Genomic DNA, 21,100 nt, shown 5'->3' with positions numbered 1-21,100 from the left:
TGAAAAATTCCTTGAAAAATATACCTACCAGAATTGCAGAAGATAAAAGAAATATGAATAATCTTATTTCTATTAAAGTAATTGAATTATCAGAAATATTTCCACAAAGAAAAATGTCAGGCCCAGATGATTTCACTGGTTAATTCTATGAATATTTAAGAAATTAAAGCAGAATTACCTCCTCTCTGTAGAAAAGGAGAGAACAACTTCCAACTCATTTTATGAGACCATATAACTCTTTTTTTTAATATATATATTTTATTGATTTTTCACAGAGAGGAAGGGAAAGGGATAGAGAGTTAGACCCCTCGATGAGAGAGAAATATCGATCAGCTGCCTCCTGCACACCTCCTACTGGGGATGTGCCCGCAACCAAGGTACATGCCCTTGACGGGAATCTAACCCGGGACCCTTCAGTCCACAGGCCGACGCTCTATCCACTGAGCCAAACCAGCCAGGGCGAGACCATATAACTCTTATACTATGACCTGACAAAGATATTATACACAAAAAAAGCAAATCAAATTCAGCAGATACAAAAATGATGACCAAGTAGGGTTTTTTCTAGGAACACAAGCTTGGTTTAACATTAAAAAATTAATCTCTTCCTCTTATGAAGCCACCAATCCTATCTGATTAGGACTTTATTCTTATGACTTTATTTAACCTTAACTGTATTATAAAAGCACTATCTTGAACTATAGTCACAATTGGGGTTAGGGTTTCAATGTATGAATTTGGGTAGAGAACACAATTCAGTCCATACCAATATCTATCTATATGAAATCAAATTTCTTTATAGCTTCTACTTGATTATTTGATTTATGTCTTTCATTGCCTAAAAATAGTCATTGATTTATTCAGAAAATACTTGAGTGCCCAGTCTGAACCAGGCATTGTACTATAGGCACCAGTGGAACAATTGTGAACAAAAGTGATAGGTCCCAGGAGTCATGTTCCTTACATTTTTAAGAAATCTTTATTATTAAAAGTATTACATAGGTTCTCCTTTATCCCCCATTAACCTCTACCAGGGCACTCCTGTCCACCCCAACCCCAGGCCTCACCACCCCATTGTCTGTGTCCATGCATTATGCATATATGAATACAAGTTCATTGTTTGATCTCTTTTCACCTACCCTCCCCTGCCTTCCCTCTGAGGTTCAACAATCTTCATGCTTCTATGTCTCTGGGTCTATTTTTGATCATCAGTTTATTTAGTTAATTAGATTCCACATATGAGTGAAATCATGAGATACTTACTTTTCTCTGACTAGCTTATTTCACTCAGCATAAAATTCTCCAGGTTCATACATACTGTGGCAAATGGTAAGAGTTCTTTCTTTTTTATTGCCGTGCATTCCATTGTGTAAATGTAACATAGTTTTTTTTATCCACTCATCTGCTGATGGGCACTTAGGCTGTTTCTAAATCTTAGCTATTGTAAATTGCACTGCTATGAGCATAGGAGTGCATATATTCTTTTTGATAGACGTTTCTGATTTCTTAGGATACATTCCTAGAAGTGGGATGACTGGGTCAAATGGGATTTCATTTTTAATTTTTTGAGGAATCTCCATATTGTTTCCACAATGGCTGCACCAACCTTCATTCCCACCAGCAGTGTATTAAGGTTCCCTTTTCTCCACAACCTAGCCAACACATGTCGTTGGTTGATTTATTGATGATAGCCATTCTGACAGGTGTGAGATGATATCTCATTGTCGTTTTGATTTGCATCTCTCTGATGATTAGTGACTTTTTATTTTTTTAATCTTTATTGTTCAGATTATTACAGATGTCCCTTTTTTTTTACCCCCATAGCTCCCCTCCACCCGGTTCCCACCCCACCCCAGGCCCTCACCACCCCACTGTCTGCGTCCATAGGTACTGCATACATGCATATAAGATCTTTGTCCCATCTCTTCCCGCACCCCCCATATCTCTTTCCCCCCAAGAATTGTCAGTCCACTCCATTTCCATGCCCCTGATTCTATTACATTCACCAGTTTACTCTGTTCATCAGATTTTTTATTCATTTGATTTTTAGATTCACTTGTTGATAGATATGTATTTGTTGTCACTCTGTTATTCATAATTTTTTACCTTTACCTTTTTCTTCTTCTTCCTCTTCTTAAAGAATACCCTTCAGCATTTCATATAATACTGGTTTGGTGGTGATGAACTCCTTTAGCTTTTTCTTATCTGTGAAGCTCTTTATCTGACCTTCAATTCTGAATGATAGCTTTGCTGGGTAGAGTAATCTTGGTTGTAGGTTCTTGCTGTTCATTAGTTTGAATATTTCTTGCCACTCCCTTCTGGCCTGCATAATTTCTGTTGAGAAATCAGCTGACAAGCTTATGGGTACTTACTTGTAGGTGACTAACTGTTTTTCTCTTGCTGCTTTTAAGATTCTCTCTTTGTCTTTTGCCCTTGGAATTTTAATTATGATGTGTCTTGGTGTGGTTCTCTTTGGATTCCTTTTGTTTGGGGTTCTCTGTGCTTCCTGGGCTTGTAAGTCTATTTCTTTCACCAGGTAGGGGAAGTTTTCTGTCATTATTTCTTCAAATAGGTTTTCAATATCTTGCTCTCTCTCTTTTTCTGGCACCCCCATAATTCGGATGTTGGTATGCTTGAAGTTGTCCCAGAGGCTCCTTACACTATCTTCATATTTTTGGATTCTTTTTTCTTTTTGCTCTTCCAGTTGGGTGTTTTCTGCTTCCTTGTATTTCAAATCTTTGACTTGATTCTTGGGATCATCTACTCTACTGTTGAATCTCTGTGTATTATTCTTTATTTCAGTCAGTGTATGCTTAATTTCTGACTGGTCCTTTTCCATTTTTTTGGCATTCTCACTAAGATCCTTGAAGGTCTCACTAAGTTCCTTGAAGTTCTCACTAAGTTTCTCGGAGGTTTCTAGAAGATTCTTGAGTAACCTTATAACTTGTTTTGAACTCTATATCCAGTAGTTTGCTTTCTTCCATTGCTTTCATTTGTGACAACATTTCTTTGTCTCCGTATTTTGGCTGCTTCCCTGTGTTTGTTTACCTCCAGATCAATTGGCTGTGAGGACCAACTGTGTCTACAGTGGAAGAGCTGCTGTGCAGGAGATACCCTTATGGGACAGGACTTGCTTCAGTGGGGCTTTGGTGCTCACTGAGTCTGCCCCTTTAGTGTTTCACTTATGGATGTGAAGAGTTGTAATCTGGTATGGTCTCACACTGACCACTGGGTACACTGGCTCTTGGATCTCCAAGGAGGTGCAAAGTCAGCCACTGCCTGGGGCCACCCAGCAGGAGCTACAGAGAGATCTTCAGATTCCTCCTCTTTGTATGGGGTTTGGAAGTGCCCAGTTGAGGGCCAGCTGTGAAGCAAGGCAGGCTGCTGCAGTGCTGGCCTTTGCCTTTTTTAGATAGTGTTGGGCTCCCTGAACCAGCTTCAGTTTGACAGGTTTTAGGCTGAGAAAGGACAGGTCATTCATATGCAAAGGCTGCTGCACACAGCTTGGGTAAGGTTGTAAATTGGGTGGGGTGGGGTCTCAGGGAGTCTCCAGGGCAGAGCAAACAGCAATGGCTGCCAGCCAGTCCTGCACTGGAGAGGTCTGACCGCTGCTGCATGCACCTCCATCTGGAAGAAAGCTGCCCCTGCATTCCTGCCCTGATGCCAGACAGTCCGGTTTCTCCCCGTACATGTCTGGGTCCCCCAAAGTCTCGCCTGGCACTGGAGCTCAGAGCACGTGGGAGCTTGTATCTCTCTCCTGATTAAAAAGCAGCACACCCAGGTGCCAGCCCCTTCCACACCTCCGCACCTCCACGCCTCCGTACCTCCTACCAGTCTCAATGCTCTTTCTTCTTTATTTTTCTAGTTGTAGTTCTTCCTCTCAGCCAGGTTCCCCACGGTTGTGGATGATAGTTGTTATGTATTTTAGTTGTAATTTTGATATGGTTCAGGGAGGCAGCAAGTACAGGTGTTTACCTATGCTGCCATCTTGGTTCTCCTCCAATGATTAGTGACTTTGAGCATTTTTTCATATGTCTCTTGGCTTTCTGTATGTCCATTGTGGAGAAGTATCTATTTAGGTCCTTTGCCCAATTTTTAATTGAATTGTTTGCCTTTCTTTTGTTAAGTTGTATGAGTTCCCTATATATTTTGGAGATTAACCCCTTATCAGATGTATCATTGGCATATATGTCCTCCCATGTAGTGGGCTCTCTTATTATTTTGCTGATGGTTTCTTATGCTGTGCAGAAGCTTTTTATTTTGATGTAGTCCCATCTGTTTATTTTCTCCTTGGTTTGCATTGTCTGAGGAGATGTATCAGTAAACATATTACTATGAGAGATGTCTGAGATTTTGGTGGCTATGGTTTCTTCTAGGATTTTTATGGTTTCACATCTTACATTTAAGACTTTTATCCATTTTGAGTTTATTTTTGTTTATGGTATAAGTTGGTGGTCTATTTTCAATTTTTTGCATGTACCTGTGAATTTTCCCAACACTACTTATTGAAGAGACTGTCTCTGCTCAAATGTGTGCTCTTGCCTCCTTTGCCAAATATTAATTGAACTTAGTGGCTTGGGTCAGTTTCTGGGGTCTTGGCTTGGGTCAGTTTCTGGGGTCTCTGTTCTGTTCCATTGATCTACATGTCTGTTCTTGTGCCAGTACCAAGCTGGTTTGAGTACAGTGGCTTTGTAGTATAACTTGGATAGCTGGTATTGTGAATCCTCCAATTTTATTCTCCTTTCTCAAAATTGCTGCAGCTATTTGGGGTCTTTTTTGGTTCCATATAAATTTTTAGATCTAGATGTGTGAAATATACCATTGCTATTTTAATAGGGAATGCATTGAATCTATAGATTGCTTTGGGTAGTATGGACATTTTACTGATGTTGATTCTACCAACCCATGAACATGGTATGCTCTTTCACTTCTTTATATCTTCCTCCATCTCTTTTTTCAATGTCCTGTAGTTTTCCAAGTACAGGTCTTTCACCTTCTTGGTTAAGTTTATTACTAAGTATCTTAAATTTTTGTTGCAATGGTAAATGGGATTGTTTTTTTAAGTTTCTCTTTCTAAGAGTTCACTATTGGTGTATAAAAATGCCATGGAGTTTTGGGTGTTAATTTAGTATTCTGCTATGTTTTCAAATTCATTTATTAAATCTAGTAGTTTTTTGGTAGAGTCTTCAGGGTTTCTATATATAGTATCATGTCATCTGCAAATAGTGAGAGTTTTATTTCCTCCTTTCCAGTTTCGATGCCTTTTATTTATTCTTCTTTTCTGATCATTATGGACAGGACTTGCAGAATTATGTTGTACAAGAGTGGTCTTGTTCCTATTCTGAGGGGAAATGGTTTTAGTTTTTGCCCATTGAGTATGATGTTGGCTGTAGGTTTGTCATATATGGCCTTTATTATATTGAGGCATGTTCCCTCTATTCCCACTTTGCTGAGAGTTTTTATCAAAAAAGGGTTTTGGAGTTTGTTGAATGCTTTTTTCTCCATCAATTGATATGATCGTGTGATTTTTGTCTTGCAATCTGCTTATGTGCTATATCACATTTATTGATTTGAGAATATTGTACCAGCCTTGCATCCCTGCAATAAATCCCACTTGGTCATGATGTATGATCTTTTTAATGTATTGCTGGATCCGATTTGGCAGAATTTTTTAAATGATTTTAGCATCTATGTTTATCAGGGATATTGGCCTGTAGTTCTCTTTCTTTGTCGTGTCTTTATCTTGTTTTAGAATTAAGGTAATGCTGGTGTCATAGAAAGAGTCTGGAAGTGTTCTTCCTTCCTCTTGAATATTTTGGAATAGTCTGAGAAGTAGAGGTGTTAGTTCTTCTTTGAATATTTGGTAAAACTATCCTTTCAAGCTGTCTGGACCAGGGTTTTTGTTTGCTAGGAGTTTTTTTTTTTTTATTGCTTCAATTTTATCAATAGTTATCAGCCTATTCAGGTATTCTGATTCTTCGTGATTGAGTTTAGTAAGTTTTTATTTTTTTAGGAATATGTGCATTTTTTCCAGGTTGTTCCATTTGTTGGAATAAAGTCGTTTGTAGTGCTTTTTTTTTTTTTTACAATCCTTTGTATTTCTGTGAGGTCAGTTGTTACTTCACCTCTTTTGTTTCTGATTTTGTTTATTTGGGTCCTCTCTCTTTGTTTCCTAGTGAGTCTGGCTAGAGGTTCATCAATCATGTTTATCCTTTTGAAGAACTTGGTTTTATTTATCTTTTGTATTGTTCTTTTTATTTTTTACTTTTTGTCTCTATGTCATTTATTTCTGCTCTGGTCTTCATTATTTCCTTTCTTCTACTTGTTCTGGGCTTTTCTTGTTGTTGTATTTCTATTCTTTAAGTTGTAATCTTAGGTAACTTATTACCAATTTTTCTTGTTTTTTAGGTAGGCTGTAGTGCTATGAACTTCCTTCTCAGGAGTGAAAGCAGTCCTGGATTTTTGATTATTGTATTTTCATTGTCATTTGTTTCCAGGATGTTTTTTATTTCTTCTTTAATCTCTTTGGTAATCCAATCATTGTTTAATAGCATGCTATTTAGCCTCCATGTATTTGATTGTTTTTTATTGTAGTTGATTTCTAATTTTGTGAATTAGAAATTGTGATCTGAGAAGATGATTGATGTGACTTCAATCATCTTGAAATTGTAGAGACTTAGCCTGTGTCCTAATATGTGGTCTATCTTTGAAAATATCCAATGTGCACTTGAGAAAAGAAAATATTCCGTAGCTTTGGGGCAAAATGTTCTGAAGATGTCAATTAAACCCATCTGATCTAATGAGTCATTTAGAATTGCTGTTTTTTTGCAAATTTTTTGTCTAGAGGATTTATCCAGTGGTGTCAATTGAGTATTAAAGTCCCCTAGTATGATTGCATTGCTGTTGATCTCTCCCTTGATATCTTCCAGAAGTTTCTCAGGTATTTGGGTGCTTTTGTATTGGGTGCATATATGTTTACCAGAGTAAAATCTTCTTGTTAAATTGATCCCTTTAGTATTATGAAGTGGTTTTCCTTATCTCTTGTTATGGCCTTCGCTTTGAGGTCTATTTTGTCAGATATAAGTATCGCTACCCCAGCTTTTTTTTCATTTCCATTTATCTGAAAATTTTTTTCTATCCTTTCACTTTCAGTCTGTATTTTGAGGTGGGACTAGGTAGACTGCAAATACATGGGTCATATTTTCTTATCCATTCAGCTATCCTATGTCTTTTGGTTGGAGCATTTAATGCATTTACTTTTAAGGTTATTATTGATAGGTACTTGTTTGTTGCCATTTTCATTCTTTATGCATGTGTTCTTTTTTCCCTTTCTATTGCTTCCTTTTACAGCAGTCCCTTTAGCATTTCTTGCATTGCTGGCTTGGTGGTAATAAAGTCTCTTAGTTTTTTTTTGTTTTTTTGTGTTTTTTTGTGTGTGTGTGTGTTTTTTTTTGTCTGCAAAGCTCCTGATTTCCACTTCAATTTTGAATGATAGCCTTACTGGATAGAGTATTATTGTATTCAGTCCCTTGCTTTGCTTCACTTTGTATACTTCATTCCATTCTTTTCTGGCCTGATGTATTTCTTTTGAGGAATCAGTTGATTGTCTAATGGGAGATTCCTTGCAGGTAACTTTTTGTTACTCTCTGGCAGCCTTTAAGATTCTTACTATGTTGTTGACGTTTGCCAATTTAATTATGATGTGTCTTGGTGTTGGTCTTTTTGGATTCATCTTGTTTGGGAATCTGTGTGCTTCTTGGACTTGTGTGACTTTTCTTCCTAATGTCGGGGAAGTTTTCCATCATTATTTCTTTAAATAGGTTTTCTATTCCTTGCTCAGCTTCCTCTCTTTATGCCCCCCCTATTATGTGGATGTTGTTTCATGCCATGTTGTCCCAAAGCTTTCTTATACTCTCCTGCTGCTTTTAAAATTCTTTTTCCAGTTTCTGTTTTGCTTGTGTGTTTTTCTTCTTTGCCTTCTAACTTGCTGATTCAGTCCTCAGCTTCTTCTGGTCTACTGTTGAAACATTCCATGGTATTTCTTATTGAAGCTATGTCATTCTTCATTTCATCTTGATTCTTACACATTTGGTAAATTTCTCATCCAGCTGTTTGAGAATCCTTATAGCCATTACTGTGAATTCTTTCTCTGACAAATTGCCTGCCTCCATTTCATTTATTTCCTTTTTTGGTGATTCCTCCTTTTCTTTCATATGGGGGTTGTCTTTTTGTCTCCTCATTTTTGCTGTTCCTCTGTGATTGTTTCTATGTATTAGATCAAACTGTTATGCCACCCAGATTTTTTGAATTTGTCTTATGTAGTAGATGTAGTGGTGCAGTCTCACAGGTCTTCTGGGCTGGGTATTCCATGGATGCCCCCAATTTGAGATATTTGGGTTCTCTTAATGTAGTTGGGTCTTGAATATTATTGTTCTGTTTGTGGATGGAGTCTCCTCTCAGGGTATCTGGTTATGTGGCTCACTCTCTACCATGTCATGCCAGCTGTTGTGGAGGTACTGACCCAATAGCACAAGATACAAGACAACTAGACAGGACACAAAAGGAACAGAACACTAATGTACACCCCAGTAGGGGGTGTGTAAGAGGCAGCTGATTGATGTTTCTCTCTCATCGATGTTTCTAACTCTCTATCCCTCTCCCTTCCTCTCTGTAAAAAAATCAATAAAATATATATTTTTTTAAAAGGTAAAAAGAAAGGAAAGAAAAAACTAAAGTGGGGAAAGGAGAAGAAAAACAGGATGAAAAAGGGATAAGTGAGGAAGGAAAAGGTGGAAAATATTAAAATAAAATAACAATAAAAAATGAAATAATACTAAAAAAAATAAAATAAAAACATAAAAAAGTGAATTGTCGTTTGCTTCAGCCATGTTTTAATGCCCCAATGGGGGCTGATTTAGGACTCCACTCTTCTGTTCTGTCTGCCAATTCTGGGCTTCCTGTAAGGTAATTAGGTCCTGACTACTGACAGGTTCTGTCTTTGGCTTTTAGCACTGTGTTGAAACTCCAGGCCATCCACTAGTCCTCTCCTTATGTCTGTCTCCACAGGCCTTGGCTGCAGGCAGGCAGGACTAATCTTCTGGCTGTCAATCTTAATTACTCAAGCATCTGTTTCTGACAGGGCTTTAGGTGGGAGTGGTGCTTTTGCTTTCCAGGAATCAGATGGATTTTTTTTCCCTAACCCAGATCTACTCCTCTGCAAGTGGCCCAAAATATTACACTGGCCTTGGTTGGTCAGAGATCCTTGAATGGAGACCAATGGGGTTGGCTGGCAACCTGGAGACTTTGTCAGTTTGGTTCCTAGAATAGTGGGGCGGACCGGCTCCTCTTCCCACCCAGTTACTGAGTACTCTATGGGGCTATTCAGCATTCTTGTTTCCCTTGTATAGCTCAAAATGCTGTCAGAGTGTGGCAGGCTATATTACCTGTCTTGAGGCTACTGGGAGGGGCTAGCTCTTCAGGAGAGAAATGGCCGCATAGGTTTGGAAAGTTACAAATATCCCAATGCCAGAGTCCTGGGCACATCTCCCTGCCCTGCTTCCCTCCCCAGCCTTTCCTCAGGCACCTCAAGTCTGTGCCTCTCCCTGCATCTCAGTCTTGGGTGAGTGCTTGCAATTGAAAAGTCCTGTGTTCTTGGTTTAGCAAATAAAAGTAAAGACAAAACAAAAGCAAACAACCACAAAACTGCAGTCCCCCCCCCCCCACCACCACCACCACACACACACACACACAGTGCAGCTCAGTCCTCCTTTTGGAGCATAACCTTTCATGGCTATGGTCTTAGGTCTAGATTTCCCAGCCACAAACAGCCTTGTGGCTTTTACTTTTCACAAAGACTGTCTCCAAGGGATGCAGCCTTGGCGCAATGCTGCTTCCGCCTCACCCTCTCGGCTAGGTCTCTGGTGTCCCTCTCCAGCCTAGATCCCAGTTCCTACTGTTCTCCAGGTGTCCTCTGCCCTTCCTTATTGTAAATTGTCTCCTCAGCTGTGTCTGATTTGTTATTCTGGGTAGATGTTTTCCGATTTAGTTGCTTTTCCAGTCTGGCCCTGGGACAAGGTGCAAGACACGTCTGTCTATTTGTCCACGATTTTCTTCTCTCTAGATTTTTCTTTTTTATTTGATTTTCACAGATTTACTCTGCTGTGCCCAGTTTTATATTATAGTGTATTCTGCTTGAAATTTTTAGGAATTAAAAATATATTTTAGGCTTGCCCTGGAGGGTGTGGCTCAGTTAGTTGGAGTATTGTCCTGTACACTGAAAGGTGGTGGGTTCAATTCCTGTTTAGGGCACATACCCAAGTTGCAGGTTTGATCCCTGGTCAGGGAGTATATGGGAGGCAACCGATTGATGTTTTTCTCTCACACATCGATGTTTCTCTCTTTCTTTCTAAAAACCATTGGAAGACATCCATTATAGGTGAATTCTGGACATTATGTTTGAAAAATTTTAGAAGCTCTAAATCAGTGGTTATCAACCTTCTGGCCCTTTAAATACAGTTCCTCATGTTGTGACCCAACCATAAAATTATTTTCGTTGCTACTTCACAACTGTAATGTTGCTACTGTTATGAATCGTAATATAAATATCTGATATGCAGGATGGTCTTAGGCGACCCCTGTGAAAGGGTCGTTCGACCGCCAAAGGGGTTGCGACCCAGAGGTTGAGAACCGCTGCTCTAAATGATGCTGTTTCTGAATAATTTGTTACCTTTAGAGATTATTTAATTTGCTTCTGGCAGACCTATAGAGTATGGGCTGATCACCTCCATCTATTCCAGAACAACCTGTTTACTGTTTGTTTGTAATCCTGAGTATAGCCCTTCTGGGGGAAATCTTGGCTGATTATCAAGACTCTTCCTCTGTAGGGGCATTTGAACTCCAATTTCTATTTCTGCAGCACTTTGAGACTGCCAGAATCAATACTTAGATTCTTAGCCTTTTAGAAGTTATTTTGTGCTTACTTTCTTGACCATGGTAGATATTCAGCTTGAGTCAGTAAATGCCTTGGAGAAAATTCTATGTAGAATATTGGCTTAAATCAACATGTTGCTTTCAATCTAGGACCTTGGCTCTCTAGTTTTTGCTGCTTTAGTTGTTCATTAGTATCATCAGACAGTTTTTATTTTCATTAACATTTTTAGTTGTTTTCGGTGGGTTAGTCATAATACCAGCTTCTCCATTATAGCCAGAAATAGAAATCTCTTTTCCCATCTTTTGTTATAGTATTTCTATATTTTAGGGCAAATAACATGTAAATTATGTTTCATAACTCTAATTCTCACATTAACAACACAGCATGTTAATATTAGTGATAGAGTTCAAAGATTCAACGCTCATACCAATCCTTATAACTTAATTTTCTTTTTCTTTCTTTCCACATCTCTCTTGCTCTTCTTTAGTTTATTCCTTATTGCATTCCTCAAGAAAGACTTATAGGTCCTAGTGAAATGTACATATAACTTTACTTTATTCAAATACACATCCTCACACACTTCAGAATAACAATACCAATATAGTTATCAACAGTATGTTAAAAAACAACAACAGTATGTTTACTGAAATTTTTAAATATTTTTATTGTGTTTTTTACATTAACATAATACTATTTTACTTGTTGAAGTTCTTATTCTTGGTTGTTTATTTTTCCATATGGATTTTCCAATCAACATTTTTAATTCTAGGGAAAATAAATCCATTTGTATTTTTTATTTGGATTGCATTATTTTTGTTCTGCCTCTCTTTTTGTATAATATGCATCTGTTGGAATTTACAGCAAGATGGCATTTCTGAGGGGCATTAAAGAAGCTAATCATTAGACTGACATATTATTCTAATAAAAGACTCATATTCTAATTCTAGAGGAAAATAAATGATACTTTTCTTCTTCTTGAGTAGACTTTTCCACTGAGATACAGAATCCTAGAGTATTGATTTAATAAGCCAACTTATTATGGCCACCCTCATGCATTTGGGATTTCTCAGAGAGGAACCACTTAATGTTTCCTATGAAAGTTGCTTAACCCAAAGCAGGGACAGCACTTCCTGGAGGGAGTTTGGGGAGGTGCCCCAAAATGCTGCAGCATAGGTGGAGTTGTATCTTAATCTCTTTGGTTGTCCTGCTGAGATGTCCTCCAGACCTTCTGTAGTATGGAGGCAACTGGTGTTACCCTAATAAATAGGGATTTGGCAGTCATGAAAGCTGACCTAGATTTAGGGGTATCAGCTACTAAGACTTATCAATGGTAGCTGTATATATTTGTGACTGGGAAACCCCAAAGAAAAATATCTCCCTAAACTTTTAAAACACATACTTAAAAAGCCAACTATTCAAATGTACTTATAATATGGTGTTTAACCCTGCCAGTGTTGCTCAGTGGTTAAGCATCAACCTATGAACCAGGAGGTCACGGTTCAATTCCCAGTAGGGGCACATGCCCAGGTTGCAGGCTTGATCCATAACAGGGGGCATGCAGAAGGCAGCCCTCATCACCCCATTGTGTGTGTCCACGGGATACAAGTTCATTGATTGATCTCTTCCCACCCATCCTCCCCTGCCTTCCCTCTGAGCTTCCAACAGTCTGTTGTTCATGCTTCTATGTCTCTGGGTCTATTTTTTAAAATATATTTTTATTGATTCCAGAGAGGAAGAGAGAAGGAGAGAGAGATAGAAACATCAATGATGAGAGAGAATCATTGATCAGCTGCTTCCTGCATGCTCCACACTGGGGATTGAGCACACACCCAGGCATGTTGCCTTGATCGGAATCAAGCCCGGGTCCCTGTAGGCCAACGCTCTATCCATTGAGCCCAATCAGATAGGGCTGGGTCTATTTTTGTTCATCAATTTATTTGGTTCATTAGATTCCACATATGAGTTAGATCATGTGATACTTATCTTTCTCTGACTGACTTATTTCACTTAGCATAATACTCTCCAAGTCCATCCATGCTATTGCAAATGGTTCTTTCTTTTTTATTGCTGCATAGTATTCCATTGTGTAAATGTACCACTGTTTTTTTATCCACTCATCTGCTGATGGGCACTTGGGCAGTTTCCAGATCTTAGCTATTGTAAATTGTGCTGCTATGAGCACAGGGGTGCATATATTCTTTCTGACTGGTGTTTCAAGTTTCTTAAGATATATTACTAGAAGTGGGGCTTTCAGGTGTCTAGAGATTTTTTTGGTTAACATTCAATGCAAAAGTAGTAGATGGTTGAATTTTAAGGGATTCCCCATATGTATACTATCATTTTATCTGAAGTAATAAGTAAACTATTATCTTTAAAGTGCCTGAATCAGAAAATAAATAAATAAATGAATGAATAAATAAATAATCCCTGTATAGTTTTAACAAATCAGGTGATTCTTATCCACCCTTAAACCAGGTCTTCGCTGATTTAACTTCTTTCTCCAATCATTAGGTTCACTTCCTTTCCTGGACTTCCCTTATTCTTTTTTCTTTGCCCCCTTTTTAATGTTTGAGAATACAGTCTGTTTCATAATATAATTAATACTCCATAATACAAATTAGCTTAATAGTGCTATGAAATAGGGAATGATATCAATATAGTGTTGAAGTTAGTTGGTTTACAGGCAATATTCTTAGTTGAATGGAGCCAGAATATTAGTATATTTATAACATTCAGAAGGAAAGGCAAAAAACTTCATTTTGATGTGTTGTTATGAGCCCTTCCACCCCTATATTAAGAAAATTAATAATAAATGCTTACATTCAGGGATCCCTCCTCATAGACATATACAATCAACTTGCATAGCTTCTAGCTAGACACCTTGCACTTCACCTGATTCCCACCTTAATGTTAGCCTCACTGGCCTGGGGCTTCATTTCATGTGCAACATTTCAGCACCTGAAATCCAGCATTTCCACTTTATTTTTATGCATTTTAAATTTTTTTATTGATTTCAGAGGGGAAGGGAGAGGGAGATAGAAACATCAATGGTGAGAGAGAATCATTAATCAGCTGCTTCCTGCACGCCCCCTACTGGGGATTGAGCCCACAACCCAGGCATGTACCCTGACTGGGAATCGAACTATGACCTCCTGGTTCATAGGTCAATGCTCAACCACTGAGCCATGCCAGTGGGGCAATTTTTATGCATTTTAATACCCACGAAATGGCCTTCAGCCATACTGAGTTGCTTTTTGGGACCTTGAGGTCCCTATTATATTACTAGTAGTTAGTGCTCTGCTAATACAGTTACATAGACTTGAGTGTTCTTCTCCAGCCCTACTTTCTTCATAAACCCTAGCTTTGGTGTGTAATTTTGCAGGAGTTAGTTTTTTTAGGTACATGTGTAGTATTGTAGCACAAATGCCTATGTTCTAGAGATGTCTAATTCATTCACTTGTAATATGCATTATTTTAGGTCCCCTTTATTTCTCTGTAAAAGTTTTCTTCCTGCTGGAACAGAAAATAGCATGTGTTTGCTTTCTTCTTTTCTTTCAGATTTGGACTCCAGATACAGGACTAATACTTTATCTTCAGAAAAGGATATTTGTGAAATATATTCATTCCAATTGGAAGTAATGGAAAAAATTAAAAGCTATTGCCTTCAGGACTCCATTTTTAGAAATGATTGGGAATGCAAAAGTAAGATTGAGGGGCAAATGGAACCACAAGAAGGATGTTTGGGGCAAGTGGAAATTACTTCTGAAAAAATGACCACATACAAAAAGCATAATTTTCTCGCTGAATATCAGAGAGTTCATAATAGGGAAAAGTTATATGAATGTAAGGAATGTAGGAAGACCTTTATTCGTCGCTCAACACTTAGTCAACACCTGAGAATTCATACTGGTGAGAAACCTTATAAATGTAAGGAATGTGGGCAGGCTTTTAGACAACGTGCACACCTTATTCGACATCACAAACTTCATACTGGTGAGAAACCCTATCAATGTAAGGAATGTGGGAAGGCCTTTACAGTGCTCCAAGAACTTACTCAACATCAGAGACTCCATACTGGTGAAAAGCCCTATGAATGTAAAGAATGTGGAAAGGCCTTTAGAGTACATCAGCAACTTGCTCGACATCAGAGAATTCACACTGGTGAGAAACCCTATGAATGTAAGGCGTGTGGGAAGACCTTTAGGCAGTGTACACACCTTACTCGACATCAGAGACTTCATATTGCTGAGAAGCTCTATGAATGTAAGCAATGTGGGAAAGCCTTCGTGTGTAGTCCAGACCTTCGAGTACATCAGAAAATTCATTTTGGTGAGAAGCCCTATGAATGTAAGGAATGTGGAAAGACTTTTAGAATATGCCAACAACTTACTGTCCATCAGAGTATTCATACTGGTGAGAAACCCTATGAATGTAAGGAATGTGGGAAGACTTTTAGATTAAGACAACAACTTGTTCGCCACCAGAGAATTCATACTCATGAGAAGCCCTATGAATGTATGGAATGTTGGAAGACCTTTAGTAGTTACTCACAACTTATTTCACACCAGAGCATTCATATTGGTGAGAGACCTTATGAATGTGAAGAATGTGGGAAGGCCTTTAGACTGCTTTCTCAACTTACTCAACATCAGAGTATTCATACTGGTGAGAAACCCTATGAATGTAAGGAATGTAGAAAACCCTTTAGACTGCTCTCACAACTTACTCAACATCAGAGTATTCATACTGGTGAGAAACCTTATGAATGTAAGGAGTGTGGTAAGGCTTTTAGACTTTATTCATTTCTTACTCAACATCAGAGAATTCATACAGGTGAGAAACCCTACAAATGTAAGGAATGTAAGAAGGCCTTTAGACAGCATTCACACCTTACTCAACATCAGAAAATTCATAATGAAATTTAGTACAAGAAAGCCTTGATGTGTACATTATGTTACAGAATATCACAAAATTCATTTTGAGAATTGTTTTCATGCTCACATCAAAGCATAAGAAATTTTATATGACAGGAAAAATTTTGCTTTAAAAGCCTTCCTTCACCATTCAAACATTGCCTCTGGCAAATGTATGTCAGAGAATAATACAATTAATATAAGAAAAGCTTTAGCTTTCTTTATCATTGTCTCCATTTCACCACTTTATTACCACTTTGTTACTGGACAAGGTACTTAAACTTCTGTGACTCATTTTGTTCACGTGTAAAATGGTGATGATATGTATATTATTTATTGCTGTATAATAAATTACCACAACTTAATTAATAGCTTAAAATAATACATATATATTATTTCACAATTTCTATGGATTGGGAGTCTGGGTGTAACTTAGTTGGGTCTTCTGCTTCAGAATTTCTCATGAGGCTAAAATCAAGATTTTAGCTAAGGCTGGGTCTGATCTGAAGGCTCAACTGGGAAAGGGATCCACTTCCAACCTCATATGGTTGTTGGCTGAATTTATTTTCTTGAGGGCTACTGCACTGAGGTCCTAAGTTTCTGACTGTTGGCAAAAGGCTGACCTCAGTTCCTTGCCACATAGGCCTCTTTAACATGGCTGCTCCATCAACAAATAGTCTGCTAGAATCATAAAATTTATAATCTTGTGTAGTCTAATCACTGAAGGAATATTTCATCACTTTATGTCTTCTACTGGCTAGAAGCAAATTTCTAGGTCGCCTACACTCAAGGGAAGAGGATTCCATAAGAGTGTGAAGACCAGGAGGTAGGGTCCACTGAGACCAGTTTAGAGTCAGCCTGTGTACACTGTAATAGAATTGTAAGGATTAAATAATTAATACTTGGAAAAATAGCAGCCACAAAGCATGTTTTCTGTACATATTATCTGTAATTGTTATCATTAGTATTAGTGAATTCATATGAAAGGAATTTCCTATAGAAGTAAAAAATTGAGAAATGCTTCCTATTACTGTCCAGCACTTATTTAATTTATTCTGGATAAAACCTAGGATGTTATATTGAATGTGAAAAGTTCATCATTTAAGCTGCATCGGAAATTTCATGCTGAAAAGAAAACCCTAAGATTTTCATGAATATGACGTTGTTAAGAGTACAACTATTGCCCTGACCGGTTTGGCTCAGTGGATTGAGCGTCGGCCTGCGGACCAAAGGGTCCAAGGTTCGATTCCAGGTTGCGGGCACATCTCCAGTAGGGGGCATGCAGAAGGAAGCTGATTGATGTTTCTCTCTCATCGATGTTTCTGACTCTCTATCCCTCTCCCTTCCTCTCTGTAAAACATCAATAAAATATATTTTAAAAAAAGAGTACAACTATTGAAGAATCAAAGAGAAGCATGAAATTATTTCCCCATAATAAATTTCTGAAAGTAAAGATTTATTATCTCTATTGTCTAAGCACCATTCAAAATTAATTAGAAACTATCAAAAAGATGTCAAAAAGGAAATAAATCATTTGTAAATTTAATATTGTATGTGCATATTCATGCATGTGTGTTTGTGTGCATAAAACACTTGTATAAAAGAAAACATTTTTTTACAGTCAGTATAACTTTTGGTGCTCAAATTGTCCCATCTTCAACCAGTGGGAGTTGGGTCTTTTGAAATGAACCCCCTAGCAGTTAGTTTACTTGGTTATGGCTATACAATTCGTCAGCTATGGATGGTGCCTAGGCACTGACTCATCCTAAAAATTGGCAAGGGTTAAATAATTTATTTTGTTTTTCCCTTTTGAACGAAGTTTCACAGCCATCAAAAACTCAAATTGATTTTTAAATCTAGTAAATACAGAGAGATTCATAAGATTAGAAAAATCACCACTCTCTAGTTTCCTAATGGAATAATGGATCCAGAAGATAATTGGTAAATATCACAACTATTAAGTGAAAGATTTTATAAGTGAGAATGCTAGAATGGATTTGTAAAGCTGACCACCTTGAATCTGTTCATCAATTTTAGCCTCTATAAAAGTGGGACTATCAGACTATTCACCTCCTGAAAGAATGCAATAGGAAGTATGCACCACTACTTATAAAACCTTATTTCCAACATCATGAACTGAAGGAATTAAACCTTTAAGTCAAATTATTTTAAACCAAGAATTTGTGGAATAGATGAATAAAATAAATGGCAACACAACCAAGCAGCCAAACAGATTCAGAATGTGTAAAATTCTACAAACAACCTGCTTTCTTCAACTAATGAGTGGCATGAAAAAGAAAGGAAGGGCAACTGTTAGATTAAAAGACAAGAGACATATCAACTAAATTTAGTGTATGGGCATTACTTGGACCTACTTTGAACAAAATGTGAAAAGATTTTGGAGACTGGGGAAAATGTGGACATGCGCCAAGTTAATTAGATGATATTTAGAAATAATTTTGTTAAGGATGATCATGTCAATGTGGTTATTAAGAAATGTGAGTGCTCCTGTGTGTAGAGATACATGTTTATATGTTTATGAAATTACTAGAGGCCCGGTGCATAAAAATTCATGCACACGGGGGGATCCCTCAGCCCAGCCTGCACCCTCTCACAGTCTGGGACCCTTGGGGGATGCCCACCTGCTGGCTTAGGCCTGCTCCCCAAGAACGGATGATCTAAAAGAAATAATCATAACCTTGGGTAAGGATTTTCTAAAAAGGTAATGTTTGCATGAAAATTCACTGCTGGCGGGGCTGAGGGGATTGGGGGACTCTGGCAGCAGGTGTGCGGAGTGGCTGGACCCGCCTGGGGGTGGGCCCGGCCACACTGTGCGCCTGACGGTCCCCCCTAGTACCCCCCCACCACTCCCTTGCTACCCCCCCCCCACGGGGTTGAGGGGACTGGGCACCACCATATTGTGGCTGTGGGTGCCGCCACCTTTGTGAGGACATGATGGTCAATTAGCATATTACCTCTTTATTATATAGAATAAGATATCCAGATTTACATTAAAATACTCCAACAATAGAAAAAGAATGAAAGAGAACTGGAAAGTAGGTTGACAAAATGTCGATAATTAATTAAGTGGAGTGGTTTGTATATGGGGGTTCATAATAATATTTCTACTGTTTGTTTTTAAAGGTTTTAATAAAAATATTTAATATCAAAACAAATTATAGACTACTTAGAAATTATTGTTAATGAGATTCCTGTATATGTAAACTTGTCAGATATCACAAAAGTTCTATTCAGGAAGAAATGAATATCCTTTAATAAGTTAAGGAAACTGGACACAGTCTTGATCTTTTTCACTTATCCACAGCAGTCAAATCTGGATCTGTCACATCCATAAATGTGATTAAGGAATGAAAAAAGCATTTATGTCAAGACATCAGAAACAGAAGAAAATAAAACCAACACCAGAGAAATAAAGTACCTTTAAAAAATAGAAATTAAGAGACTAGACAATATAGTAGACTTAATTGAATGTTTTTTAAAGTTTTTTTCAATTACAGTTGACATTCAATATTATATTAGTTTCAGGTGTACAGCATAGTGGTTAGACATTTATATAACTTAAGAAGTGATCCCTCAATAAGGCTTAGTTCCCACCTGACATCACACATAATTATTACAATATTAGAAGCCCAGTGCACGAAATTCATGCACTGGAGGAGGATTGTCCCTCAGCCCGGCCTGCACCCTCTCTAATCTGGGACCCCTCGGGGGACATCCCTCTCACAATCCTGGACTGCTGGCTCCTAACCACTCGCCTGCCTGCCTGCCTGATTGCCCCTAACCATGTCTGCCTGCCAGCCTGATCACCCCCTAACAGCTCCCCTGCTAGCCTGATTGACACCTAAATGTTCCCCTGCTGGCCCAATCACCCCCAACTGCCCTCCCCTGCTGGCCTGATTGCCCCCAACTGCCCTCCCCTGCCGGCCATCTTGTGACAATGTGAGGGCAGGCATCGTGTGACGACATGGGGGCAGCCATCTTGTGATTTGAGGGCAGGAGAGTCAATTTGCATATAACCTCTATTATATAGGATTACTGACTATTTTCTTTTTCTTTATTTTCTTGTTTAAAGTATTACAAATAGTAGTACATATGTCTCCTTTTTTTCCCCATTGACCTTCCCCCGGCCTCCCTTACCCCCCAGCACATGCCCTTACCCACCCCCCCAGTGTCTTGTGTCCATTGGTTATGCTTATATGCATGCATATAAGTCCTTTGATTGATCTCTTACCCCCCCCCCCAACACTCCCCAGCCTTTCCGCTGTAATTTGACAGTCTGTTCGATGCTTCTCTGCCTCTATATCTATCTTTTTGGTCATTAGGTTATAATGTTCTTTATTACCCATAAATGAGTGAGGTCATGTGGTATTTTTCTTTCACTGCCTGGCTTATTTCACTTAGCATAATGCTCTCCAGTTCCATCCATGCTGCTGCAAATGGTAAGAATTCCTTCTTTTTTTATAGCAACGTAGTATTCCATTGCGTAGATGTACCACAGTTTTCTAATCCATTCATCTGCTGATGGGCATTTAGGCTGTTTCCAAATCTTAGCTATTGTAAATTGTGCTGCTATGAACATAGGGGTGCAAATATCCTCTCTGGTTGGTGTTTCTAGTTTCTTGGGATATACTCCTAGAAGTGGGATCACTGGGTCAAATGGCATTTCCATTTTTAAATTTTTGAGGAAACGCCATACTGTTTTCCACAGTGGCTGTACCAGTTTGCATTCCCACCAGCAGTGAAGGAGGGTTTCTTTTTCTCTGCATCCTCTCCAGCAATTCTCATTTGTTGATTTGTTGATGATAGCCATTCTGACAGATGTGAGGTGGTACCTCATTGTCATTTTGATTTGAATCTCTGATGATTAGTGACTTTGAGCATGTTTTCATTTGTCTCTTGGCTTTATGAATGTCCTCTTTCAAAAATTGTCTAGGTCCTTTGCCCATTTTTTGATTGGGTTGTTTATCTTCCTTTTGTTAAGATGTACGAGTTCCCTGTAAATGTTGGAAATTAAACTCTTATCAGAGATAACATTGGCAAATATGTCCTCCCATGCAGTGGGATTTCTTGTTGTTTTGTTGATGGTTTCTTTTGCTGTGCAGAAGCTTTTTATTTTGATGTAGTCCCATTTGTTTATTTTCTCCTTAGTCTCTCTTGCCATAGGACAGGGGTTGGCAACCTTTTTGTGAGTGCGTGCCAAAACCAGCAAAATCTCTGACTCAAAATTCTTCTGGAT

General features: G+C 38.3%; 1 protein-coding gene across 4 annotated transcripts in view; it reads left to right on the top strand.

Moving 5' to 3' along the window:
* The window catches only part of ZFP14 (ZFP14 zinc finger protein), a 36,726-nt gene extending 18,094 nt beyond the window's left edge, over positions 1-18,632 (top strand). For all 4 annotated transcript variants that reach the window (XM_023762372.1, XM_014464228.2, XM_014464227.2 and 1 more), the window contains one exon: positions 14,489-18,632. In XM_023762372.1, coding sequence (XP_023618140.1) covers positions 14,489-15,855 — 1,367 coding nt within the window. In that variant the 3' untranslated portion in view covers positions 15,856-18,632. The remainder of the gene's footprint in view (positions 1-14,488) is intronic.
* Positions 18,633-21,100: the final 2,468 nt, after the last annotated feature.

The sequence above is a fragment of the Myotis lucifugus genome, unplaced genomic scaffold (assembly GCF_000147115.1).
Source record: "Myotis lucifugus unplaced genomic scaffold, Myoluc2.0 scaffold_244, whole genome shotgun sequence".
NCBI lineage: Eukaryota > Metazoa > Chordata > Mammalia > Chiroptera > Vespertilionidae > Myotis > Myotis lucifugus.
The sequence above is the reverse complement of the archived record's forward strand: the minus strand, read 5'-3'. Positions and strand labels throughout refer to the sequence as shown.